General features: G+C 46.3%; 1 protein-coding gene across 1 annotated transcript in view; it reads right to left on the reverse strand.

Moving 5' to 3' along the window:
• TMEM132C (transmembrane protein 132C) overlaps positions 1-23,901 on the reverse strand; it is a 359,277-nt gene that overhangs the window by 218,537 nt on the left and 116,839 nt on the right. Inside the window, exon 2 of the mRNA XM_046638721.1 lies at positions 21,113-22,001. Within this exon, the coding sequence (XP_046494677.1) occupies positions 21,113-22,001 (889 nt within the window). The remainder of the gene's footprint in view (positions 1-21,112; positions 22,002-23,901) is intronic.

The following is a 23,901-nucleotide window of genomic DNA, read 5'->3' on the forward strand; positions in this document are numbered from 1 at the left end:
CCCTTAGCCATGTGACTTCGAAGCTCCTTCATGAGGACGGAAGGTCTACGTCCCCATTCCTTGAACACGAGATGGCCTCATGATTTGTTGTGCCCAACAGAAGGTGACAGAAGCAATGTTGGACGCACTGAGCCAGGACCTTGCTTCTATTCTCTTTCTTGGAGTCCTGGGACCACCATGTGAACAAGCCCAACTTAGCCTGCTCCACGATGAGACACTCGTGGCCCTGAGGTCCCCATCATCCCAGCCAACAGACAGCCAACCTTCAGAAACACAGCCGCTGGGCTGACTGGCCGTTGATCTCAGACACGTGAGCGAGCCCAGCGAAGATCAGAACCACACAGCTGAGCACAGTACAAACTACAGACCCATAGACTCTCAAGCTAAAAAAAATAGTTGTTATTCTAAGCCACTAATTGCAGGTGGTTGATTATGGAAAAAGCTACTGTTACATCTTTTAGTGCAGTGGCTATATCATTGGGGGTTCAAACCCCAGCTCCATCAATTACCAGCTATGTGACTTTGGAACAGTTACTTAACCTTCAATGCCTCAATTTCCTTGTCTGTAACATCAGGGCAATAGTCATAATAATAATACCCACTTCATGGAGCCCTTATGGGGATTGAGTGAGATAGTACACTCCACCTGAAGCATTTAGACTGGGCATTCAGACACAGTAAGTTCTTGATTAATTGTTATCAACTCACAACTTTGTTGTCTTCAGTCCTGTTTTTTTAAAAAGACCTCCATTGCTTTTCACAAGTAACAACTAAAAAATAAGTCCTAATTTGACCAATTCTAATGCTCAACAGGCCACCTCTTCCAGAAATTGGGCATACCTGCTAGGCTTGGTTGAGGGTTAAACAGCAACTGAAATAATGACATGCATCCAGGGTGCATGGAAAGCGGCTTGTCACAGCTTGTGAGGCCCCCATATTAAATTTTCAGGAATTTTACAAGCCAGATGGTAACTTGAATGGTGGGAGTATTACCACCACAGAAATAGGCTGATCCTACAAATAAGGGCTGTCTTTTCTCCCCTTCCCGGAGAGCTGGTCGGTAAACATTTATCAGCATATCTCTGTGTACTTCACTTACATAATAATCCAGGCGTCAAACGTAGATCCTTTGTTTATAAACATTTGTTTTTCCTTTCCTGGTGGCACCAGATTCCTTTGAGGGAACTGTCTCCTGGCTATTGTATGGAGTCCTGGCATGAGAGCAATGTCAAAGGACTGGAAGTGGAAAGACCCATATTGGCTCCTAGACCTTGGACTTCTGTGTCCCATGTGCTCTTTACTCATTTAGACATGGTGTTATGGAACCACGCTTTAGAAAACAGTAGAGCAATCAGTCCCCAGAAGCAAACTATGAAGGTGTTACCAGGAGTTTTAATTTTAAAAAGGCCATTTCTTATTATATTTTAAGTAAGGACTGAATGTGCCTGAATTGCCCAGCACGCTCTGGAGCACGAGCACCACACCTAATAGAATGGTGGATGCAGAGCAATCAGGATCAAGCTGGCCTCAGAATTTATACACCTCCGGAGCTAAGCTACTTTGAGTACTGACCCATGCTGTTTTATTTCATGGAGACTATTGCGTGCAGTCAATAGACATTTGCTAAACAGCCGATTCTATGAACGAGATGGAGAAATGTAGATGTCCCCGGGAAAATGGAAGATTGGGTGGCTTATGATCTGGGAGTTTTGGTATCCCTAAATGTGTGGTCTGTAGGGTGAGCTGCCGGACTTTCATCAGGAAGACAGGATGCTCAGCTCTTGCTGATGTACGAGTGTCTCGCATCCCAATCAAGACCCATCTTTTGTCTGCAGCTCGCTCACCCAAAAGGCTGCAAGTCTGTCTGCGTCCCTCACAGTCTGGGATCCAGAACGTCTTCGTTCTGAGACTTGAGCTCAGCAAATTTCCTCAGAAGGACTGAGGTAGGGTCTACTTCCTGTGTCACTGCCCTGTGAGTCTGATTTCTCTAGAATTGGTGATGATTTTGCTGCAGGTAGGGGGCAGAATCATGCATTTGATCTGTTGAAAGCAGAGTTACCTTAACATATTGGAGAGGGCACATAATTTTGACCAAAGCTACGTATTGGATCACTAACCATTTCACTCAGTCCTCCTTTGCTTCTTATTTTTCATAGTCTTAGGGGGGTAAAAAAGGATATATAGGAAAATGTAGCATTGTGAAGTTGTCAGTGGCTTTGACAATGACAGAGATTTATCATCTCACATTCATTATGGCTCAATTAGTGTGGCTCTTTAGTGTTTTGTGGCTTCTCCTTTCATGTTCTACAAACAGGGGCTTGGCTGTGCTTGAAGGCAGAACATTCCAGAAGCCAGTGTAAATCCCCAGGGGGGGCTTTTTGATCACCATTTATTCCATTCTGGAGAGTTCATTCTTATTCCACACAGACTTTGCAGCGAGTGCCAGAACACTGAGAGAGACACTCTCCCTGGAGAGTCTGCGAACGCCGGGCACTCAGGGCGAGTCCTTCACACGCCAGCCAGCGAAGTGTTTCTCGGCGGCAGCCACGCGGACGCTCGCCGCTGCCAGCTAGAGCGGGGACAGACAGAAGAACCAGAGAAGAGAGCCCGTCTCCCCCACCCGACACGCCAGCTTTCCAGGGGGACACCTGCTGCACAGCGCCTGCCTGTCTCTGGACACGGAGCGCCCCAGGACTGAGGTATAACATCTCAAACACCAACAACGCTTGTCACACCACAAAGGGGGTGGCGCTGCCTCACGTTGACTCAGGGCTTCGAAAGCTCTAAGTGAAATGGCAGAGAGACAGCAATGAACTAAGAGTACACAACCTTAGGAGATGGAAAAAGAGGCCCCTTGAGTCATAAATTGCACCCCTCTCTTCTGATCTGTTTCTCTGTTCAATTCAGTTGTGAAGTGCAGAGCCCTGAGCTGTTTAGATGGCAGAGGGGCAGCAAACTGGAGGCAAGGGAAAAAGTTGGAGGTGCTTTTTAAAGCAACATTTTCTTTAACTTTTCTTATGCAAAAAAAAAAAAAAAAAAAAAAAAGCCAGTCAACAATTTCCATAGCAACAGGCCTGATGCCTGCTTTTTTGGAGACAGTTCAAGAACAAAGGAAGCAGCAGTGATGCCAGGAGATGGAACTTCAGAATTTTTTATGAGGCTTTTCCAGATACAGGTAACTTTTCACTCTTTTCTGAGGAAGGCTCTTAGTGGCTTCAATTAACCTCAAGGGTGGGAGAACCTGATGTAATGGCCTTTAAGCTTCTGTACAATTTTTAAATTTCTTCCTTTTAGTCTCCTCTATCTCGGTCACAGTGAAAAAACATAATTTCTTAATGAATTCTTTGCTTCTAGACTTAAGACCACTGCTTAATGGTCTTTGCCCTGCAGAGTTAATTGCAGGAACTACATTTCAAGTGCAGTCGGGGAGAGAATAAAGGAAACCTCAGCAAATACTGTCTGGGCCAACAGGACGGGACCACGCAAGCGTCGCTAAGCCCTCGCTCTGACAAACAAGAAAGGGATTTATGACCACTATCTTTGTCAAAGAAGAGTTGAGATTATTTCTCCCTAAAAGAGTCAGTTGCCTGAATGTGGCCCAGCTTGAAAACCAGACTAAGGTTATCCCGGCCACAAATTCCTTCTTAAGCGACGATGACCGTCATTAACAGGCAAATGACAACAAATCTGAAAATTCATTTAGTTCATTACGCGTCTGCTCCCTCCCTGTCTGCGAACACCAGAGGCATCTTGACACAACCGTAGAAGCTTCCCATGCAGTCACAGGATCACCCGAGACCCAGCGCCTTGCCGCCCACTACGTCTTCATTAATCAGGTGTGTCACGGACCTTCCGCTCAGAAGAAGCACCTTGAGCTGCTGGGGGGAATACAGAGACACGGAAGTGGCTAGGAACGTAGCAGAGAGGGGTATTTCCACATTTGCAAATCCATACGGGGCATAGCAAAGATGATAAAGGGCAAAAGAGTGGTAGGAACAGAAAGCTACAGAGATCTTGAAGGAGGGTGAGCTCCTATCTGGCTTGGAGCAAGGTTAACAGGGATGAGAACCCATGTGAGCAAAGTCTTGAATAACAAGAAAGAGCCCATTTAGCGAAGACAGAAGAAAGAGCATTCCAGGCAGATGGAGCAGCAAGTACAAAGGCCCTGAGGCAGGAATGAGCTTTGCATGTGGCAACAGGAGGAAGGCAAGGCTTTAGTACAAAGATCATGGAAAGAGGCATACAGAAGGAGGTGGGAGACATGGGGAGCCTGTGGCTGGGGGTGTCTCAGTCTTGACTGTTCACCAGAATCACCTGGAGAGATTTTTAAAAACATTGATGATCTCCAGGTGTGTCTCCAGATTCTACCTGAATTGGATTAGTGTAGGATTCAGACGTTGGTATTTTTTCTCAAAGAATTTTAAAACTGTAGAAAAATTAAGAGAACAGTATTATATATGCCTGTCTAACCTTCACCTAAATTGACGAACTCTGAAATCTGGCCATGCATGCTTTTGCTTTGGCTTGTCTCTGTCTGTCTCGATGTATAAATCTCGAGGTGTCGGTAGATTTGGTTCCTTCTGAAGGCTTCTGGTCCGCTGGCACTCTTTGGCCTTTCAATCTCCGCCTTCATTTTCATATGAGTTTCAGTGGAAATGGGGTCCGCTGTGCTCCAGAGTGACTCTTCCTCACTCATGACATCTGCAATGACCTTATTACCAAATAAGGTCGCATCCTGATGTCGTGGGAGTTAGGACTTCAACTTAGGAATTTTGCAGCGATGCAATTCAACCCATAATTCCTGGGAGCTTGTTAGAAATATGAATTGTGTATCCCAACTCCACATCGATGGACCAGAAACTCTACTGAATCAGGAAGTCTAGGAGCGGGTCTGGCAATTTGTGTTTAGAGGTCCTCTAGGTGACTCCCATGTCCCTTCGAGGGGGGTGACCTGGGGTTGAAACTATAATTGGTGAGAGCTGCTCGCTGCACTGAAGGCAATCTTGCTGATGGACTGCCATGCCTGGAGCAGGATGTCCGTTCTTTGGGGGTGGGGGGTGAGCGGGGCATCCAGTCCTGGGGCATTGGGCCACACTGGCGTCCGCACCTGTCTGTGTTGCTATCTAGGCACACATGTGTCCAGGCAGTCTTCCCGAATCAACAGAGCTACTTGACAGGCATTCCACCATGTGCCTCGTTGATTCTGACAACAAAGCCAGCCTTGTCTTCCAGCTGCTTCTCTGTCCCTTTACCCCCTGCACAGAAAACAAGGGAAACGGCGTGGGGCCGAGGCCTTTCTGCCCAGATGCCTCATCGCGGCCACCCTGCTGCTCTTCCCTTCCACGTGGGCACAGGAGGCCTCTGACGTCTGGCTGTTCTCTCTGTTTTATCCAGAGATAGAGAAAAGACGTCCATCACTTTCTGCTTTCCCAAACTTCCCAGGCATATCTCTCGGAGCTCAAGGATCCTTTTAGGGCCCCACCAACATTTAACTCCTTCCGGTTCCCATCTGCTGCTCTTTTTCACTTTACCCTCAGTTGCGGAAAACTTTAGCTAATGTTTTGGAATAGGAACAAACCTGATAAGGGTTTTCCAAATTTCTTGTCCAAATTCAAAGCTAAGGGTTTCACTCTCTTGTTCTCCGGTTGTGCCAGGATATCCCTTCCTGATGGAAATCAGCATAACACGTTCTTATCATGGCTCGAATCTTGGGAAGAGCCGCTGTGTAATGAGGAGCACAGTGGGCTGAAAACATCACTGACTGTATCGAAGTGTAATCTCCCAACGTAAAGTGGGCCGATGGACGGCTAAATTCCCACAGTAGGTTGACCTGGAATGGGGTGGGGGTGGGGAGGGAGATAAATGGGCTCTTGACCTGCTAGGGACTTGGTGGCCCAAGTGGTTACTGAGAAGGAGGCCAAGCCGCTCCCCCACCCTACAGCCAACAGCTTGGTGACGTGAAAACAGCGCCTTCCCCCGTCCACTTCAGTGCAGCCGCCATGTTCCAGTGTCCTCTCCCCACTGCGTGCTTCGGGATGGCATAATCGGCTCTGTCAGCTGGACTCAATCTTTCAGTCCTCCATCGGAGAAACACTGACACTGATCTATCAATTCTCAGAGCCCGTCGCCAGCCTGTTCTGGGAAGTGCTCATTAGCAGCTAATGAAATGAATTGCAATTGAAGTGTGACAGACTTTCTGCTGGTGTGGCATCAGGAGGGGCTCCTGCTTTGAACGTACCTCTCTGATCTTATCAAAGCCTGTTCTTTCTTGTTTTTGTTTTTTTTAAGAAGGGATATTAAGACATACTTATCACAAAGTATAAACTAACTAGATTAGGTCCTTGCTCTGTGGTAAACATGAAAATTGGCCTTAATTTCAATGGCTTGTTGCCACATTATCTGCTGCCAACATCTGGGAGGAGCATTTCAGAGAAACAGAGCTCCTTCACTGTCAGGCACAGCCCCCATGTTCCCAAGAGACGGCTCCCACCACGTGTTGCGGGGACATTCCTGATTCCCTGAGCATCACAGTTGGCTTTGAAGCCACAGGGACAATGGGTTATAACCCATGGCTGTAATAATGCCCCTGGTGACCAACCATTTGTTTCCCTCAGGGTTCCTCAGCCTCAGCATTGTTGATTGGCATTTTGAGTTGGAATAGTCTTTGTTGGGGAGAGGGGCTGTCCTGTGCATTGTGGGATGTCCGGCACCAACCCTGGCCTCTACCCATGAGATACCAGTAGAAATTCTCTCTCTAGCTGTTCCTTTTTTTTTCCTTTGGTGAGGAAGATTGTCCCTGAGCTGACAACTGTGCCAGTCTTCCTCTATTTTGTATGTGGGATGCCACCACAGCATGGTTGATGAGTGGTGTAGGTCTGCACACAGGATTCAAATCCAGGAACCCCAGGCTGCTGAAGCAGAGCATGCAAATTTAACCATTAAACACCGGGCAGGCTCTAACACCTCCACAGTTTTGATAACCAAAATTTGTCTAGATATTGCCAGATGTCCCCTGGGAGGGGGTAAAACTGATCCGCGTTTGAGAGCCCTGGTTAACCTGAATGAAGCAATTCCCTCCCTCCTCCCAAAGGATGGCGAGACAGGAGCTCACTGTTAGAATTCTTGCACCTGCAGTTAACAGCTCTCAACCGGGAGTAGCTGCAATGTACTCTCTGTGCAACTTCAGGAAAAATATATAATGATAAAATAAAAATAGTGCAATGATAATAAAGCTAATATTTATTAATGGCTTACTACACACCAAGTATATGTTAAAATTCTGTCTCATTTAAGCCTCACGATAACCTTATGAGTAGATGCTATTGTTACTGTCCTCATACAGAAATTGAGGCACGAGAGGCTGAGGAAGCTTCCTGGTTGCACAGCGGGGAAACTGTGGGTCTGGGATGTGAATTGAATCATCCGTCTCTGGAGTTGACACCTTTCCCACTGTGCTATGGTGATGGACATCTACTGCTCCTTCCGGCACAGTATACAAACCCTCCTACTTCTAGTACCCGCACCTCAACTTTCGCTCTGTCAAACCACTCTGGGATGGGGGACCTACCCCACCACTTCCAAGGCTAAGGGTAGCCTGGTGAACGAGCCTGTTTAAATTTGCTGGTCACAATAAATGAATTAGGGATGGGAAACTGGCCCACACCGAGCTAAGAAGACTCAATTCCAGGACATTTATTGGATCTATTTTAAAGGAGAAGTCCACTTAAAATCTTGTTGTCGTTGTTGTGGTCAAATACACATAACATAAAATATACCATCTGGATTGTTTTCTTTTTTTTTTTTTTTTGGTGAGGAAGACTCACTCTGAGCCAACATGTGCTGCTAATCCTCCTCTATTTTGTAAGTGAGTTGCCGCCACAGCACAGCTTGACAAGCAGTGTAAGTCCATGGCCAGAATCTGAACCCACAAACCTGGGCCGCAGAAACGGAGGGGAGTGGACTCAACCACTGTGCCACAGGGCTGGCCCCCACCTTAAGCATTTGTAAGCTTGCAGCTGAGTGATATTAAATACATGCTAATGCTGTACAACCATCACCACCATCCATCTCCATAATTGATTTCATCTTGCAAAACTGAAACTATGTGCCATTAAACAATAACCCGTCCATTCATCCCCCAACTCCTGACAACCACAATTCTACTTTCTGTCTTTATGATTTTGACAACTCTAAGTACCTTACACAAGTGGAGTCATACAGTATTTGTCATTTTTTTGCTGGCTTATTTCACTTAGTATAATGTTAAGGTTTACCCACGCTGCAGCATGTCAGAATCTCCTTCGTTTTCAAGGCTGAATAATATTCTATTGTATGGATGGACCACATTTTGCTTATCCATTCATCTACCGATGGACCTTGGGTTGCTTCTTCTTGGCTGTTGTGAGTAACACTGCTATGAACATGGGCGTACAAATATCACTTTGAAACTCCACATTAAATTCTTTTGGGCATATGTGCAGAAGCAGAATTGCTAGGCCATATGGTATTCTAATTTTAGCTTTTTGAGGAACCACCATAGTTTTTCACAGCGGCTGTACCATTTTACATTCCCACCAACAGGACACAAGGGTGCCAATTTTTCTACATCCTAGGCAACACTTGTTCTTTTCTTTCTTTTTGTTTGTTTTTGACAGTAGCCATCCTATTGGGTGTGAGACGGTATTTCAATGTAGAAGTCCACTTTGAAAGTCTAAGCACAGTACAAGCTGGGGACAACTGGGAGTTACCATGTGGAGGGTGAGCAGGAGAATTGTAACAACATGTAAGAAAGGGAATTAGATGATGGAGTGAGAGAGACTGAATCCCAGGATGAGTTTCTGAGAGGATTGTATAGTATATTATGAACAAATGACTTGCCAAACACCCACGCAAATATGATTGTCTAGAGTCCCAACAGGGCCATCCAACCAGCAGTCCCAGAAGGAGCCAGGATTTGACTCTTAGGAGCAACAGGTCTGATCTAGGCTAGGTAAGAGCCATTGAAAAGGCTGCATGTTCTTTTATGTTATTGCAGGAAATTCTATTTTTTAAAGATTCCTCTGAAAAACTCAAAAGAAGAAAAGACTTCTTCAGGAAGGCACATCCAAAATGATCGCAATGCTAGAGCCAAATGCAATGGATGATGGTATTTTAGAGAAATGTGGGATACGGGCTCCATCTTCTTCTGCACATTGTCCTCACAAGTGGGTCCACCTGAGTGACAGCCACAGTCCGCATTTGGGGATGCTGGTCTTTCTAGCTGGACGCTATCAAGGTAAGATGACGGAGGAAGAAAGTCCTTGCTTGACATAAGTTAAAGTAAGGTTGCAAGGTCAGGACTTGAGAACATGGATCCCACCATGGAGGAGAGAGAGGAAGAGGGGCCATGGGACTCCAGCCACTGGGGAAGTGAGATAATAAGGCTCAGTGGGAAAGTTGGATAATTGGGCTCAACTTGGGAAATGGCCAGTAATTGGGCCTGAGATCCACAGCCCCACCTCCCTCCTCCCTTCTATCCCCTTCCACATCACAGCCTCCTGCTTTCCTTGATGTCCTCATTTCCAGGACCCCTCCTTTCTGAATAATAAAGTGCATCATCCCTCTGACAGCAGACTGGAGCGACCTGGCTGTCGGGAAAGCACAAAGGACTAATAAGTGCAAGAAATATACTCAACTTCTCTAGGGACACAGGACATGGTAGCTAGAATACCAGTGAGGTTCCAAGGAAGGTTTTGAACCAGGCGGAATGCAATCAGAATGCTTTGGAAAGGCAGGCTGTCTTTCCCTACCCAAGATTTTTTTTTTCAGGGAGATTAGTCTTGAGCTAACATCTACTTCCCATCCTTCTCTTTTTGCTGAGGAAGACTGGCCCTGAGCTAATATCTGTGCCCATCTTCCTCTATCTTATGTGGGATGCCTGCCACAGCATAGCTTGCCAAGCTGCGTGCAGGTCCGCACCTGGGATCTGAACCGGCGAACCCCGGGCCACTGACGCAGAATGTGCGAACTTAATCGCTGAGCCACCGGGCCAGCCCCTCTACCCAAGACGTTAATTCAGTTAATCACTCTTGAGATTGCAAGAAATAAATGGTTCTGATTTCCTGTATTTAGGAACCCTGGAGTAATGACATGACACCAAACCAAGGAGCAGCAAATAGGAACTTAAAAATACCCCAGTACGCTGGAATACTGGAATACCTAGCACTCTTACTGCAATCATTATTCGCCCCCTTAGCCTGCCTGTCCTCTTCAAAAATGTCCAGATAGAAAGGGGCTGTGCACCACAGGTCCACCTATGCATGTGTTAAATTGTTTGCAACAGACAAAGCTGTGATCTGGGGACTCAAAAACCAAGATGACTTTTAAATGGGTTAAAGAACGTGGAACAAAAGAGTCAGGCCTTGGTCAGAAGGGCTCTGGTTCCTTTCTCTGTTCAAAGAGCTGGAGTCAATTTTGTGTTTAAATGTTTCCCACAACAGTGAAATCGCTCTCCGACGTCTCCCCGACGCCGGGCTGCCTGGCAACCCAGATGTGCGGTGGGGAGCTGGGGAGGGGCCCTGGGCAGGAAGCATTATTTCCTCACTTCTTCCCAAGCAGAAAGAAAATTGTTCCTTTTCTCTGTTCCAGAAGAATACATTTAAAATGACAAGCTGAAGAAAATGAAAACAAACCTTTCCTTTGGAGACAGCCGACAGGGGAAATAAATTTTAGACAGAGTGTGGGAAAATGAATTTCCAGAATTTTCTGAATTAACTCCAAATTGGCAGTCAATGCAAACTCGAACATGTTTTAGCGTCTCCTCCTCAGGAGGAGTCTGGAAAGAGTCAAGTTGTTCCTGAGAGCTCCACTTGACCCCGAGAATGGATGCCCAGTTGGAAATGAAGAGCCAACAATTATCCAGGGCAAGGCAGGTATCTGGAAAATGCCTTTGAGGGTTTTTGATATCCTCAGACATAAAAGGGATTAAAAAAAAACACCAACAAAAACCACTCCCTGAAATTAAATTATAATAGCACACGCACAGGCTGTGCTCAGTAATTAGAGGAATGGATCTGAGAGCGCAGGTCTGGAGTCACCCACGGGGAAGGGCTTATTCTCCACATGGCCAAGGCACACACATTCCCACTCGTAGCTTTGCTTTCGCACCGCAGGGAACATCAGTTGGAGCAGCCAAGGGGCACGTAGCAATGCAAACCAAGGATGACACAGCGGAAGGCTTTGAAATACAGCGGGTAATCTGTCCTCTCTGTAGTGGACTGAAGAGCGTCCCCTCCCCCAATTCATGTCCATCCAGAAGCTCAGAATGTGGCCTTATTTGGAAATAGGGTCTTTGCAGATGTAACTAGTTAAGGATGACAAGATGAGATCATTGTGGATTAGGTGGGTCCTCAATCCAAAGACTGGTCTCCTTATAAGAGAAAGGAGGGGGGATTTGAGACACACAGGCATGCAGGAGAAACAGAAGGAATGTCCATATGAAGAAAGATGCAGCCACAAGCCAAGGAGCACCAAGGATGGCCAGCAGCCGCCCGAAGCAGGAAGAGGAGAGGAAGGATTCTTCTCTGGAGCCGTCAGAGGGGCATGGCCCTGCCAGCACCTTGACTTCAGACTTCTGGCCTCCAGGACCGTGAGAGAATAAATTTCTGTTGTTTTAAGACACCCAGTGTGGGGTAATTTGTTACAGAAGCCGTAGGACACGAATACATTCTTCTGCTTTGAGCCGTGACTTAGATCAGGAGACACAACATGGCAGCCCACAGACACGATCGGGTCCCCCAGGCCTGCACGGTGAGGACTGAAAAGTGATTCTGATGTCCACATTTATAAGTTGAAAGATTGTACTTAAAAGCCCACGTTTCTAGCGTCTCTTCAAAACCGGTAAATCTGGTTGCAGTGGTCTTGGGTTGTAGCAAGGCAACGATGACTGGGAGCTGAGGAGCGGCTGCTCCCTTAGAAAAGGCACAGGAGTCCCATTTGCTCCCGTCTCTCCCAGGGGTTGGCGCCATCGTGTCCACAGTGGGGTGTGCATCACACTGGCACTGCGTGAGGGGGAGGCTTGTTTTAGAACTGTGTTTACATAACTAATATACTGTTCTCATTTCATTATGTGTTGATCTGGGGTACTTTGGGGGGCTGGCTGGTTGAGGTTATTGGGGGGTACTGAGGCCCTCTCAAGTACCCTCTTAGCACTCCCTATCGCCCATATAGCCTCACCCCTCTGTATCCCCGGCAAGCTGGTATCGGCATTTGAGTTTGTGTCCTTCAGCCAGCACACCTGATTTAAGCCAGCTGGTCCCTGCTTCAGCCTTTGTCATTACTCACAAATGGTAAGTGGCTTCTAAATGTGACATGGTACAGAGCATAACAGATACTTTAGTATCAGTGGAAAAGGTTCATCCCAGGAAGATCTTAAGAATGTTGTCAAGGGCGGGGAAGGCAGCTAAACTTTGGTCAGTTGATGGAAGAAGTGTCAGGAGACTGGATTTTTTAAAAAACTGGTTCCATGTTTAATGTGTGGTTAGTTCAGAGGCAATAAAGGGAGGTCAAAGCCAACAACCTTTTCTGTGCCGCAGATCATCTCTTGGGATATCTTTTTGTTGTGGTGGTTTACTTTTTTTAAGTGTACAATTCAGCGGTGTTTGGCATATTCATAAAGTTGTGCAACCATCCCCACTCTTGAATTCCAGAATATTTTCATCACCCCTAAAAGAAAACTCCATAGCCATTAGCGACCATTGCCCACCGGCCGTCTCACTGGTTCCTGGCCATCACTACTCTACTTTCTGTCTCTACGGATTTGCCTATTCCAGATATTTCATATTCATGGAATCACATAATATGTGGTCTTGGTGCCTGGCTTCCTCCACGTGGCGTCTGGTTCTCACAGTTCACCCACACTGTAGCACGTATCCGTACTTCATTCCTTGCTACGGCCACATAATATTCCATTGTACAGGTAGATCACATTTTGCTTATTCCTTCATCAGTTGATGGACATTTGGGTTGTCTCCATGTTTTGGTTATTATGAGTAATGCCGCTATGAACGTTTGAGCATTTCATGTAGATTTTGTGTATAATTCAGTATAAACAGACTCAATCAGGAAGGTCCATAGTCGGCTCCAGTCTACTAGGAAAGACATGCTCCACGCATCCCACCACCCACCCGCCAGTGGGGACCCATGGCGCTGCCCTTTGCCCCGGGCTGGTTAGGAACTGGGTTGTCTGTAAAGGATTAACCTCACAAAACCCTTTTACAGGAGGTGAGAGCCAGTCTTTGAATTCTACCTGAATTCCCTTGTTGTCCCTTCAGGTTCTAGAAATGAATCCACCTACAGATCTCATCCTCTCGGAAAAATAATCCTTCTCTCAACATCCCTGCATACAAAGTCACATTAGCACATCTCTTTACAGGCTTCTTCCCTGCCTCCCCTTTATCCTTTTAATTTATTTATCCGAAGATGCTGGGAACAGACTGCAGCTGTTAAGCAAACACAACATTGTGTTGATTTGGCTGGGGGAGCATTAGTTATTAACAATAACGCTTGTGGGTACGCCCACCAATCAGACGAGGACAGAGCTAAGGAAGCGTAGGTCCCACATCCAACAGCCAGGAAGGAAGAGAGCCCACCTCTGCCCGTAGCTGACAGCACCTCATCGCTCCCTTATTTTGTGACCCTGACTCTACAAAGCGAGGGATGCTGGATGCTGGGCAGAGAGTAGTTTCTCTTCTGCGCCTTCTTTACTCTCCTCCTTACTTCAGCGTTTTACTTAAAGAAATATCACCTCTTAGGACTTATGTCCTGAAGCCTCCATTATCTGTCCCAGCACACGAAACCCACCCAGAAAAGGGCAAAGCCGCATGCGAATTGCTGTTCTGTTGTCAGTTATTCTTGAGAAACATCACGAGGCGCAGAAGAACGAGCGGAAAAGGAGATGGAGGTTTCCATTTCTGTCCTTCTGGAGGGGACTTGTGCTGGGGGCAGCTGCCTGTGAGGGAAGACTTGGTGGCTGGGTCACCGGCTGCCAGGATCTGGGACAATGACCTGAGGGCTACAGAAACCCAGAAACACATAGAATCAAATACAGGGGATGCCAAGTACGGTGTTTTCTCTCCTCCTCAGTCATCTTCGAATATTTTGGATCCTTAGTCTTGGTGGGGTTGGAGGCACGTGATTCATTTATTCATTCAACCAACACTGACTGACTCTGCTGTGTCTCAGACACTCTTCTAGATGCTGCGATATAGCAGTGACATGCCCTCCTGGAGACACAAGTGAAGCTTCTACTTGGAGAATGGAGACAGACAAATAAATACGTGGTATGACAGGTGGTGATAGACACAGTAAAATGAAAACTTAAAAGGGCAGGGGGAATCAAGAGTGCCAGGAAAGGGAGATTTGGCTATTTTACGTAGGGTGGACAGGGAAAGCCACTCTGAGGAAGTGACCTTTAAGCACAGACCCAGAGGAGGTGGAGGAGTGAGCCATGCTGCTATCTGGGGAAGCATACTTTAGGCAGAGGACACAGCCAGTGCAAAGGCCCTGAGGTGGGAGCATGCTTGCATGCTTGAGGAATCACTAAGGAGACCAGTGGGGCTGTGGATGAATAACCAAGGAGGAGAGGAGTGGAAGATGAGATCAGAGAGCTAATGGATGGCTTGTAGAGCCACATGGGCCATTATAGGATTTTTTTCAAAGTGAGATGGGTGATATGATCTGGTTTACATTTTAGAAGAACTGTTCTGGTTGGTAACTGAGTACACAGTGATGATACAGGATATGCCCATTAGCCTAGACGTGGGCAGACAGATGATGCTCAATAAATTCTGTTTACATTGATCTGCTTAGAAGTTCATTTCAAGTTGAATTTGATCCGTTAAAAAAGTTTGATCACCTAACCTACTCAGTACTGTACCTGTTGCTGGCTATCAGGTAGGAGAAAGAGATGACGTGAATAAGACAAGATGTTGGCTGGAATTAAAGAATATTCACTTATGAAGAATAATTATCTTGACTCCCAGCATCTGAAGGCGGGGAAGGAATATAATGAAAGGACCATATACTTCTTGTCAGAAGAGAAACTGAGGAAATACTCTGTCAGCAGCTTTCGCCCAAAGGAATACCTAGGAATGAGTCACACCATTTCTTCATTTTCTCACCCAAATCTACACCCAGACCATCCAGATATCTATGCCCTTTGAACATCAAAGATGTAGTTCAGTGGTTGTCAATTGAGAGGATTCTGTCGCTCAAAGGTTATTTGGCAATGTCTGGAGACAGTTTGGTTGTCACGAGAGAGGATGCTACTGGCATCGAGTTGGTCGGGGCCAACAGTGATGCTAAATGTCCTACAATGCACAGGACAGCTCCAACAGCAGAGAATCGTCTGGCCTAAAATGCCAATAGCGCCAAGGTTGAGAAACCCTGGCAACGACTAAACCAGTCCACGTGCTAATCGTCTCCCTTCGTTATGAGGCTCAGAGATACGACTATTTGCTATGCATAAACCCACAGGAGCGACAGAATGTGATCCTGTAGCGAGGAAAGACTATGACTCTCCTTGCATCCCTAATTCCAGTCGCTGAGATTCAGGGCTCTGAATCAGTTACAACCGGAGGACAAATCCCTCCGTTTCTGTGAATGACGTATTTCAACGAGGCAAGCTTATTTTAAACTGGAGAGGATGAATGAGCGCCGCCTCTGTTTCTTTAGGAATCAATTTTGGTTGTTTACTGACAACCCCAGAGGCGTGTGGCCTCCTCAGTTCTTCCCTTTAACGACCTGCAAGGTCAAGATCAGCCGACCTACTGGTAAAACAGCTGCAGCCTGGAGGAAAGCGGATGTGGATCCCAACACAGGGAGCAATTCCACAGACTCCGCCTCAGATGGGGCTTTGAGGAAGCAGGCGTCTAGAAGTGCGTCCTCAGCATTCCGAGGTCTTCGGTGGCTTTTGAGCACATGGAGATGGCCGCGGGAATTTTCAGGACTGACGGCCCCAATTGTCAACATATTTTAAAAACCCTCAGAATAGGGAATAATACCTAGGCTTGCTGTAAGGAATCTTGATATTTATTTCAAGAAGCCGCAGTCAGTCACGATGGAAAACATCCACGAAAAGGAACATCTGGGATAAAGGTTCAGTATTAACTATCTGGTTTTGCATTAATTCAATAAATGTTTACTGGGCCTTCCTACGTGCTAAGCCATATGCCAAGGGACGAGGGGCCTGTACCCATGGAACTGACATACCGACGAGTATTTGTAAAACATATCTGGTTATGCATTTTTCACTTATGTTGGTAATTATTTTATTTCCTCAAACAGATTTTTAAAATAACATTATAACTACAGGAAACAGAAGTTTGATCTTCCACCCCTTGGTTTTTGAGTCTCAGGAACCCATGCGATCCTAAAGCAGGAGTTGCCCTTGAATTACATTCATGAAGTTGCAAACGAAACGCGGGCTGCTTCTTTCTGCCTGTGGGAGAGAGTATTCTTTAGGAAAATGATCTTGTAAAGGAGGCTTCGGCCAAGTTCCCATATACACTATTGGCCCTATAAAAGCTCCCAGAAGTCCAGGCTGTCTCCATATATCACAGCCTCAGCAGCGGAGCCATCATGCAAGGTGACGATGGAGAATGCCTTTGGATTTCCCAGTCAGGAGGGTCTCCCTGCCAGGCCCCCATGAGTTTCTCAGTGGAAAGGTTCCAGTGTAGGGCCAGGTGGATGTCTCCTGTGACCCCACCAGCAGCCCCGGGTGGAGGCAGCTGGAGCACTGAGGTTTCCATGAGCTGTTGCCCTCATGGGAAGACGGTGGTGTTTCCCAAGCCTCAGTGAGCCCCACACAACTGCACTGGTTTTGCTACCTCTGCGCACCTCTTCTTGTATTTTCTTACTGAACATTTTTCCCTTTAAACAATTAATTTAAAAATTAAAATTAGGGGCCGGCCCAGTGGTGTAGTGGTTAAGTTTGCACGTTCTGCTTCAGCGGGCCAGGGTTTGCAGGCTCAGATCCTGGGTGCAGACCTACTCATCAAGTCTTGCTGTGGCAGGCGTCCCACATATAAACTAGAGGAAGATGGGCATGGATGTTAGCTCAGGGCCAGTCTTCCTCAGCAAAAAGAGGAGGATTGGTGGTGGATGTTAGCTCAGGGCTAATCTTCCTCACACACACACAAAAAGAATGATTCCAAAACGTTGGGAATGAAGGATGCAGCTGCAATGACTTGGATGGGAAGACTGTGGGAGAAGAGGGAAGAGGCACATGTGTGCCCATCTTCCTCTACTGTGTATGTGGGACGCCTCAGCAGCATGGGTGATGAGCAGGGTATGTCTGCACCTGGGATCCAAACCTGTGAACCCCGGGCTGCTGGAGCAGAGCATGCGGAACTCAACCACTTGGCCACGGGGCCTGCCCTAGAGCTTGACTCTGTTTCTCCTCCAGCTCTCTCCCCAGGGCTTTGATCTGCAGTTGGAAAGATCAGGGAGGCAGAAACAGGGCTGCTGCCCTTCACAGCATCAAGCAACATCCTACCCGGAACCATGTCGTTACTACCCTCTGTGCTCCAGAAGCTCTTGTCATTATTAAAAAAAAATTTTGCTTTTTAAACAAAATCATGGTGAAGTGAGATTCAATACAGCTTCCAGAACAAACCTGGTAGCTGTTGTTTTGTGCAAGGCACGATGTCCTTTTACTGCTAAAATAGAATTCAATGCTTATTGAAGTTTTGATGGATGTTTCAAAACAACCCTGTTAGCAACATTCAACATTCACATAAGCACTTTTTCTGTGCCAGACACTGTTATAAGCACCTTACGAATAAATATTAGGCCATGAATGCTCACAATGCTCTGGCTGTAGGTACTGCAATGACATCTGATTTAGACATGAGGAAACTAAGGCACACGAAGGTTAGGGGACTTGCCTAAAGTCACAGAGCCAGGAAGTGGAAGAGATGGCACCAGAACTGAGGCCAGCTGGCTGCAGCACCTCTGTTCTCCATCCCATGCTGGTCTCTGTGATGAAAAATACGGAGAACAGGTTCTGTGCTCCAAGAACCAGGTCTGAGCAGCCCACTGGCAGCTGAAGGCCTGCACCTTAGACGTGGGGACCCAGTCACTCACTGACACTCACCCCTGGTGGGCTGCAGAGCCTGAATCTCTGCAAGGAAGTTAAGGATAAGTACAAATGGGAAGATCATCATGACTGTGGAATTTTGAAACTTGTTAGCTGGCCTGTCGTCCCCTGTCTGCTGCACCTACTTTCCAAAGCCAGGGCAGGAGTCTTTAATCTACGATGGAGTGATGTGAAACCAAGGGTGTGAAGGGACTCAGTGAAAATGAAACTCAGGCCATCCAGAGCCATCTTGTTCCCCACCTGAGTCCAGATGAAGCCAACGGGGATCCTGTTATCTAAATATTTGCTATCCCGGCCCTGCAGCTGTAAGGTTAAGACACTTCCAATAAGTCGAGGCGCTGAGAGGAGCTTCTCTCTCCTCACCACAAAGTCGGCGGGTGCCCAGATGACAGTGCAAACCTGGTGGAAACTACCTTAGGGAAAACTTCATATCTCGTAACAGATGGATTTCATAATGTTGCTGAACGCCATATTGTAAAAGTCCTTGATCAGATCCAAAAACATTGGATAAGGAGGATCAGGGAAACTCAGTCCACTTAAAAATTGAAAGAAAAAATCAGAAGGCTGATGACAAGACAGACACTTCAGAAGAGAATTATTCGAGTCCAAATGACTAAGAAACATCTTGAGAAACTTATTGGAACTAGAAATTAATAAAAAGAAACTGTAACTAAACAGGAGTCGGGAAGGCCTGTAGGGGGAGCTCTCACACCCCATCACCATCATCAAATACACCAAACAGGAAGAATCTTCTACAGGAAGTAAAATTACTTCCCTACTGAAAGGAGATTTCTCTCCCCACCTGGCTACAGCCCAGCCAATGAGAAACCCCGCAGCTCAGCCAATGAGAAACACCACAGCTCAGTCAATGAGAAACACCACAGCTCAGCCAATGAGAAATCCCGCAGCTCAGCCAATGAGAAACACCGCAGCTCAGCCAATGAGAAACACTGCAGCTCAGCCAATGAGAAACACCACAGCTCAGCCAATGAGAAACCCCGCAGCTCAGCCAATGAGAAAAACCGCAGCTCAGTCAATGAGAAACACCACAGCTCAGCCAATGAGAAATCCCGCAGCTCAGCCAATGAGAAACACCGCAGCTCAGCCAATGAGAAACACCGCAGCTCAGCCAATGAGAAACCCCGCAGCTCAGCCAATGAGAAACACTGCAGCTCAGCCAATGAGAAACACCACAGCTCAGCCAATGAGAAACACTGCAGCTCAGCCAATGAGAAACACCACAGCTCAGCCAATGAGAAACACCACAGCTCAGCCAATGAGAAACACCACAGCTCAGCCAATGAGAAACACCACATCTCAGCCAATGAGAAATCCTGCAGCTCAGCCAATGAGAAACACAGCAGCTCAGCCAATGAGAAATCCCGCAGCTCAGCCAATGAGAAACACAGCAGCTCAGCCAATGAGAAATCCCACAGCTCAGCCAATGAGAAACACCACAGCTCAGCCAATGAGAAATGCCACAGCTCAGCCAATGAGAAACCCCGCAGCTCAGCCAATGAGAAACACCACAGCTCAGCCAATGAGAAACCCCGCAGCTCAGTCAATGAGAAACACCACAGCTCAGCCAATGAGAAACCCCGCAGCTCAGCCAATGAGAAACACTGCAGCTCAGCCAATGAGAAACACCACAGCTCAGCCAGTGCGAAATGCTGCAGCTCAGCCAATGAGAAGCTGTTGCCACCCTGAACTGTTACTTTCCCCCAATGGGCTTTCCTTTAGAACAGCCCCTTCCTATCCCATCTCCCCTTTTTCTCTATAAAGGCAGCTCCTCTCCTTTGTTTTCCAGATTTACTTTTGTTTTACCATAGCACATATATGCTGAACTGCAATTCCTTTAGCTATTACCGAATAAACTCATTTTGAGATATAATAACAGGCAAATTTGCTTTTTAAGTTAGCACAACCTCTGAATGCATTTTGTAAAAACAAACAAGTGGACAATCAAAACCTTTTAAAATGGCCATTCTTCTAGTCATGCAACAAAAGTTAAACAAAAATGAAATATGCTGTAACATGTTTTCATTCTGTTTTGCGAATATTTTTCCAAGCAACTCATTCAACATGTGATTGATTTTTATTCTCAAAAGAACCAAAGCATAGCTCTAATTATAACCTAAATCCCTCTTAACTATAATACTTAAAAAACTGATTTTTATCATCTTTATCTTTTAAACAAATCTCAATCAAATACTTTCTTATTATCATGAAATCCTGGCCCATATTTTAAGAGGATTTGCTTTAAATGGCTTTTCCTCCAGTGTTAATTATCCTCAGATAACAGGCGCTCCTGGACCAAACTTTAGAATCATGATACAGAGTGACAGAGCAGCCCTATTACCACTTTGGTGCAATCTGTGGAACCAGCAGTGGTAAGGGTAAGTGGGTTCTTCTGTTGTTGTTTTAATTGAGCTTTTGTCTTTTTTATGAGATGGAATACCTCTGCTGGATGATATTCTGTTGGGCAGATTCCTTTACTCATTGCTAAACTGTACTCACAAACTGAGGTTTTGCCAGCTGCTACCTGGCAACATTTAATGCCACCAAATTCTTTTTAAAAAGGGTTTATCCTTCGCTTTTTCCACATCCACATCCAAAGTGAGATATCATAATGCCTATGCCTGTTTCTTGGGCTCTGTGAAAATATACTCTCAGTCAAGCACCCAGTATCTGCACATCTACAAAAGAACTCAAAGCTAAAGAAAAATCACATCCCTCTCCAAGTTCAATGACGACTAGAAAGAGAGTGATTAATTTAGTCTTGTTTCTTTTGGATGGAATTTCTGGCCTCCTTCTCCCACCCCCTGACACAGTGTAGGAGGAGCTGCTGAATGCATGTGGGCAGGTGCATAATTTGGCTTCCACTGTGAGGCTGAAGGTAGTGAAGATGGGTTCTTCCTGAATATATATCCCCCAGCATCAAATATGGGCATGCCAAAGACCACCTTGGGCACCTACCTCAAGATGAAGAGGTCCACAGTGGAATTACTGGCGACGGTGACATAGGCAGTGACCACGTCTCCTTGTTTAACTGGCCTGGAAGGCAGCCAGATGACCACGTTGCCATCCAAACGCAGCTCGCTGAGCTGAGCACTGTCCTGGGCCCGATAGAGGCCGACGGCGCCAATCCTCTGCAAGTGAGACGTGGTCTCCTCCAGTCCATCCTTCCCCGGACGGATGGCATTGCCCTTCCTGACGTCACCACCAGCACAGTCTCCTCGCTCGTCGCCCGCCTGCACGGTGTAATAGAGCTCCACCAGGCTCCCCTCTGCCGGGTCCCCCGACTTCTTCCTCCCAGCCACCACCGTGGGGGTGCTGAACCAGCCGGCCAGCAGCTCCAGCTCGGCCACACACAGCCCCAGGTCCCCCTGCAGCCGGCAGCTGCCCCTCACCTCCCGGGTCTCCCGGAAAGCGAACACGCGCAGGCAGGGCAGCCTCTCCGCGGGGCTGTGGTCATCCCAGTCTCTGCCCACGACGTGGAAGAGCACCTGCACCTTGGGCCGGCTCAGGTAGATCTTGTCCCGCAGGATGGAGGCCTTCAGCTTCCAGTTGAAATTAAACTTCTTGGTTGGGCCTAAAAGGTTCGAAGTCAACATCAAGTCCAGAGGCATGACCTTCTCCACAGAAAAAGGCCCATAGCTGGCATTTAATACAGGGGGCCGCTTGGCTTTGAAGGTGAAGAAGGACTCGACTCTGGTCTGCCGGCTGGAGTTGCGTATTACGTCCTGGTTGGCTTCCCTTAGGAGGAAGGAGGTCTCTGCCCTGAGAACCTGGTAGCTCACAGGCAGGTATGGTGGTAGCGAGGAAAATCTCTGTATGTTGTCTGTGACCCCACGGCCCTCTATCACTACAGGGGGAGAGAAAGAAAAGAAAAAGACAAGGACGGGATTATTACTGGGCTCCTTAGAAGTCGTTAGGTCCATAAGCAACTTAGAAATGAGAGAGAAACATTCTGAGGTCCGCTGGGCTAGAATTTTCACGTTCCTTCTGGAATCAGCCAGTAAATGGCTCTACATGCTCTGCAAATTATATACTTTTATTAGGTTGAAACACATGAAACTGATATTTTTGTAGGTTAAGAATTGTTGAACGATGGCAATTTCACATAGTTCAACCTAACAGCAAGCTGGCAGGTTACCTATGAGGGTAAAGTGGGTAGAGTTATTGATAGTTTGCATGAGTTTAAAACATATTTCATGACACTGGTACAGGAAGAGAAAAACAGACCAATGGAATAGATTGGTCCATAAATAAACCCACGGACATCCGGAAATTTAGTGTGTGATAAGGGGGCACCACAAATCATGAGGCAAAGACAGACTTTTTCCCAAATGGTGCTGGGAAAACCAGCTAGCCATGTGGAAAAAAGGTAAAATTAGATCCATATCTCACACTGTATACAAGAATACACTTCAAATGGATCAGTGATCTCAATGTAAGAACGTGAAATCTTTGAGTAACAAAAGAAAAGAATGGACAAATTACTCTAAAGCTGGGTGTAGAAAAAGCTTTCCAACTATGACTCAAAATCCAAATGTGGGCCGGCCCCATGGCTGAGTGGTTAAAGTCCCACACGCTCTGCTTCAGCAGCCCAGGTTTGCAAGTTTGGATCCTGGGTGTGGACCTGCTCCACTTGTCAGCCATGTTGTGGAGGTGTCCCACATACAAAATAGTGGAAGAGTGGCACAGATGTTAACTCAGGGCAAATCTACCTCAAACAAAAAAAAAGAGGAGGATTGGCAATGGATATTAGCTCAGGGTGAATCTTCCTCACTAAAAAAAGAGAAAAAATCCACATGCAATTTAAAAAAAAAATGTTAAACTTACCCATGTAAAAATCTTTTAAAATTTTTGTGTAAAAAATATCATAAACAAAGTCAAAATAAAAATTAACAACTGGAAGAAAAATATTTACAATATATGTACTACAGATAACAAGCTAATATCCCTAACATACAGAATTCTTGAAATTTGAGGGGAAAAGATTTTAAAACATTGAGAAAAAATGGGCAAAGGATATGCACTGACAACTCACCAAAAATATATTAAAATTGTCTTTACGTATATGAAAAGTATTCAACCTCACTCACAATTAGAGAAATACAAATTAAAACTACAAACAGACACCATTTCTCACCTATCAGATTAGAAAAATTACAAAGTACACATTGCTGAGACTACGGGCAACGGGCACTGGAATGCATCGCTGCCGAGAATGACGAATGGGGCATCTCTCCTAGAAGGGAATTTGGCAATGTCTGATCAAACTACATAGGCATTTGCCTTTGACTCACCAATCCCACTTCTAGGAATCCATCCTGAAGACACACCTCCAGCAATTCAAAAATACATACAAGGTCATTGCCACATTGTTTTTAATTGCAAACCATTTGACACAACCGACATACCCACATGTAGGAAAATGTTGAATAAACTCTAGTACATCCACACAGCGGAGCACACTGAGGTGCAGAAAAAGGAGCAGGGTCTGTATGAACGACTGTGGAGTGGTTTCCAGGATATACTGTTAAGTGAAAAGGCACAGTGCGGAGGAGTGTCCACAGTATACACTAGCTTTGGGGTAAAAAGAAGGGGACATTAGGAAATATACATGTATGTGCTCATTTGTGTAAAACACACACAGACAGGAAAACCAGGGGCTCTAAGATGGGTACCAAAGGGGACTGAGTGAGAAAAGGGGCAGAGGATGGAGAGAAGGGATGGGGTACACTTTGCCAAACATATCT

Source organism: Equus quagga, chromosome 15 (assembly GCF_021613505.1).
Source record: "Equus quagga isolate Etosha38 chromosome 15, UCLA_HA_Equagga_1.0, whole genome shotgun sequence".
NCBI lineage: Eukaryota > Metazoa > Chordata > Mammalia > Perissodactyla > Equidae > Equus > Equus quagga.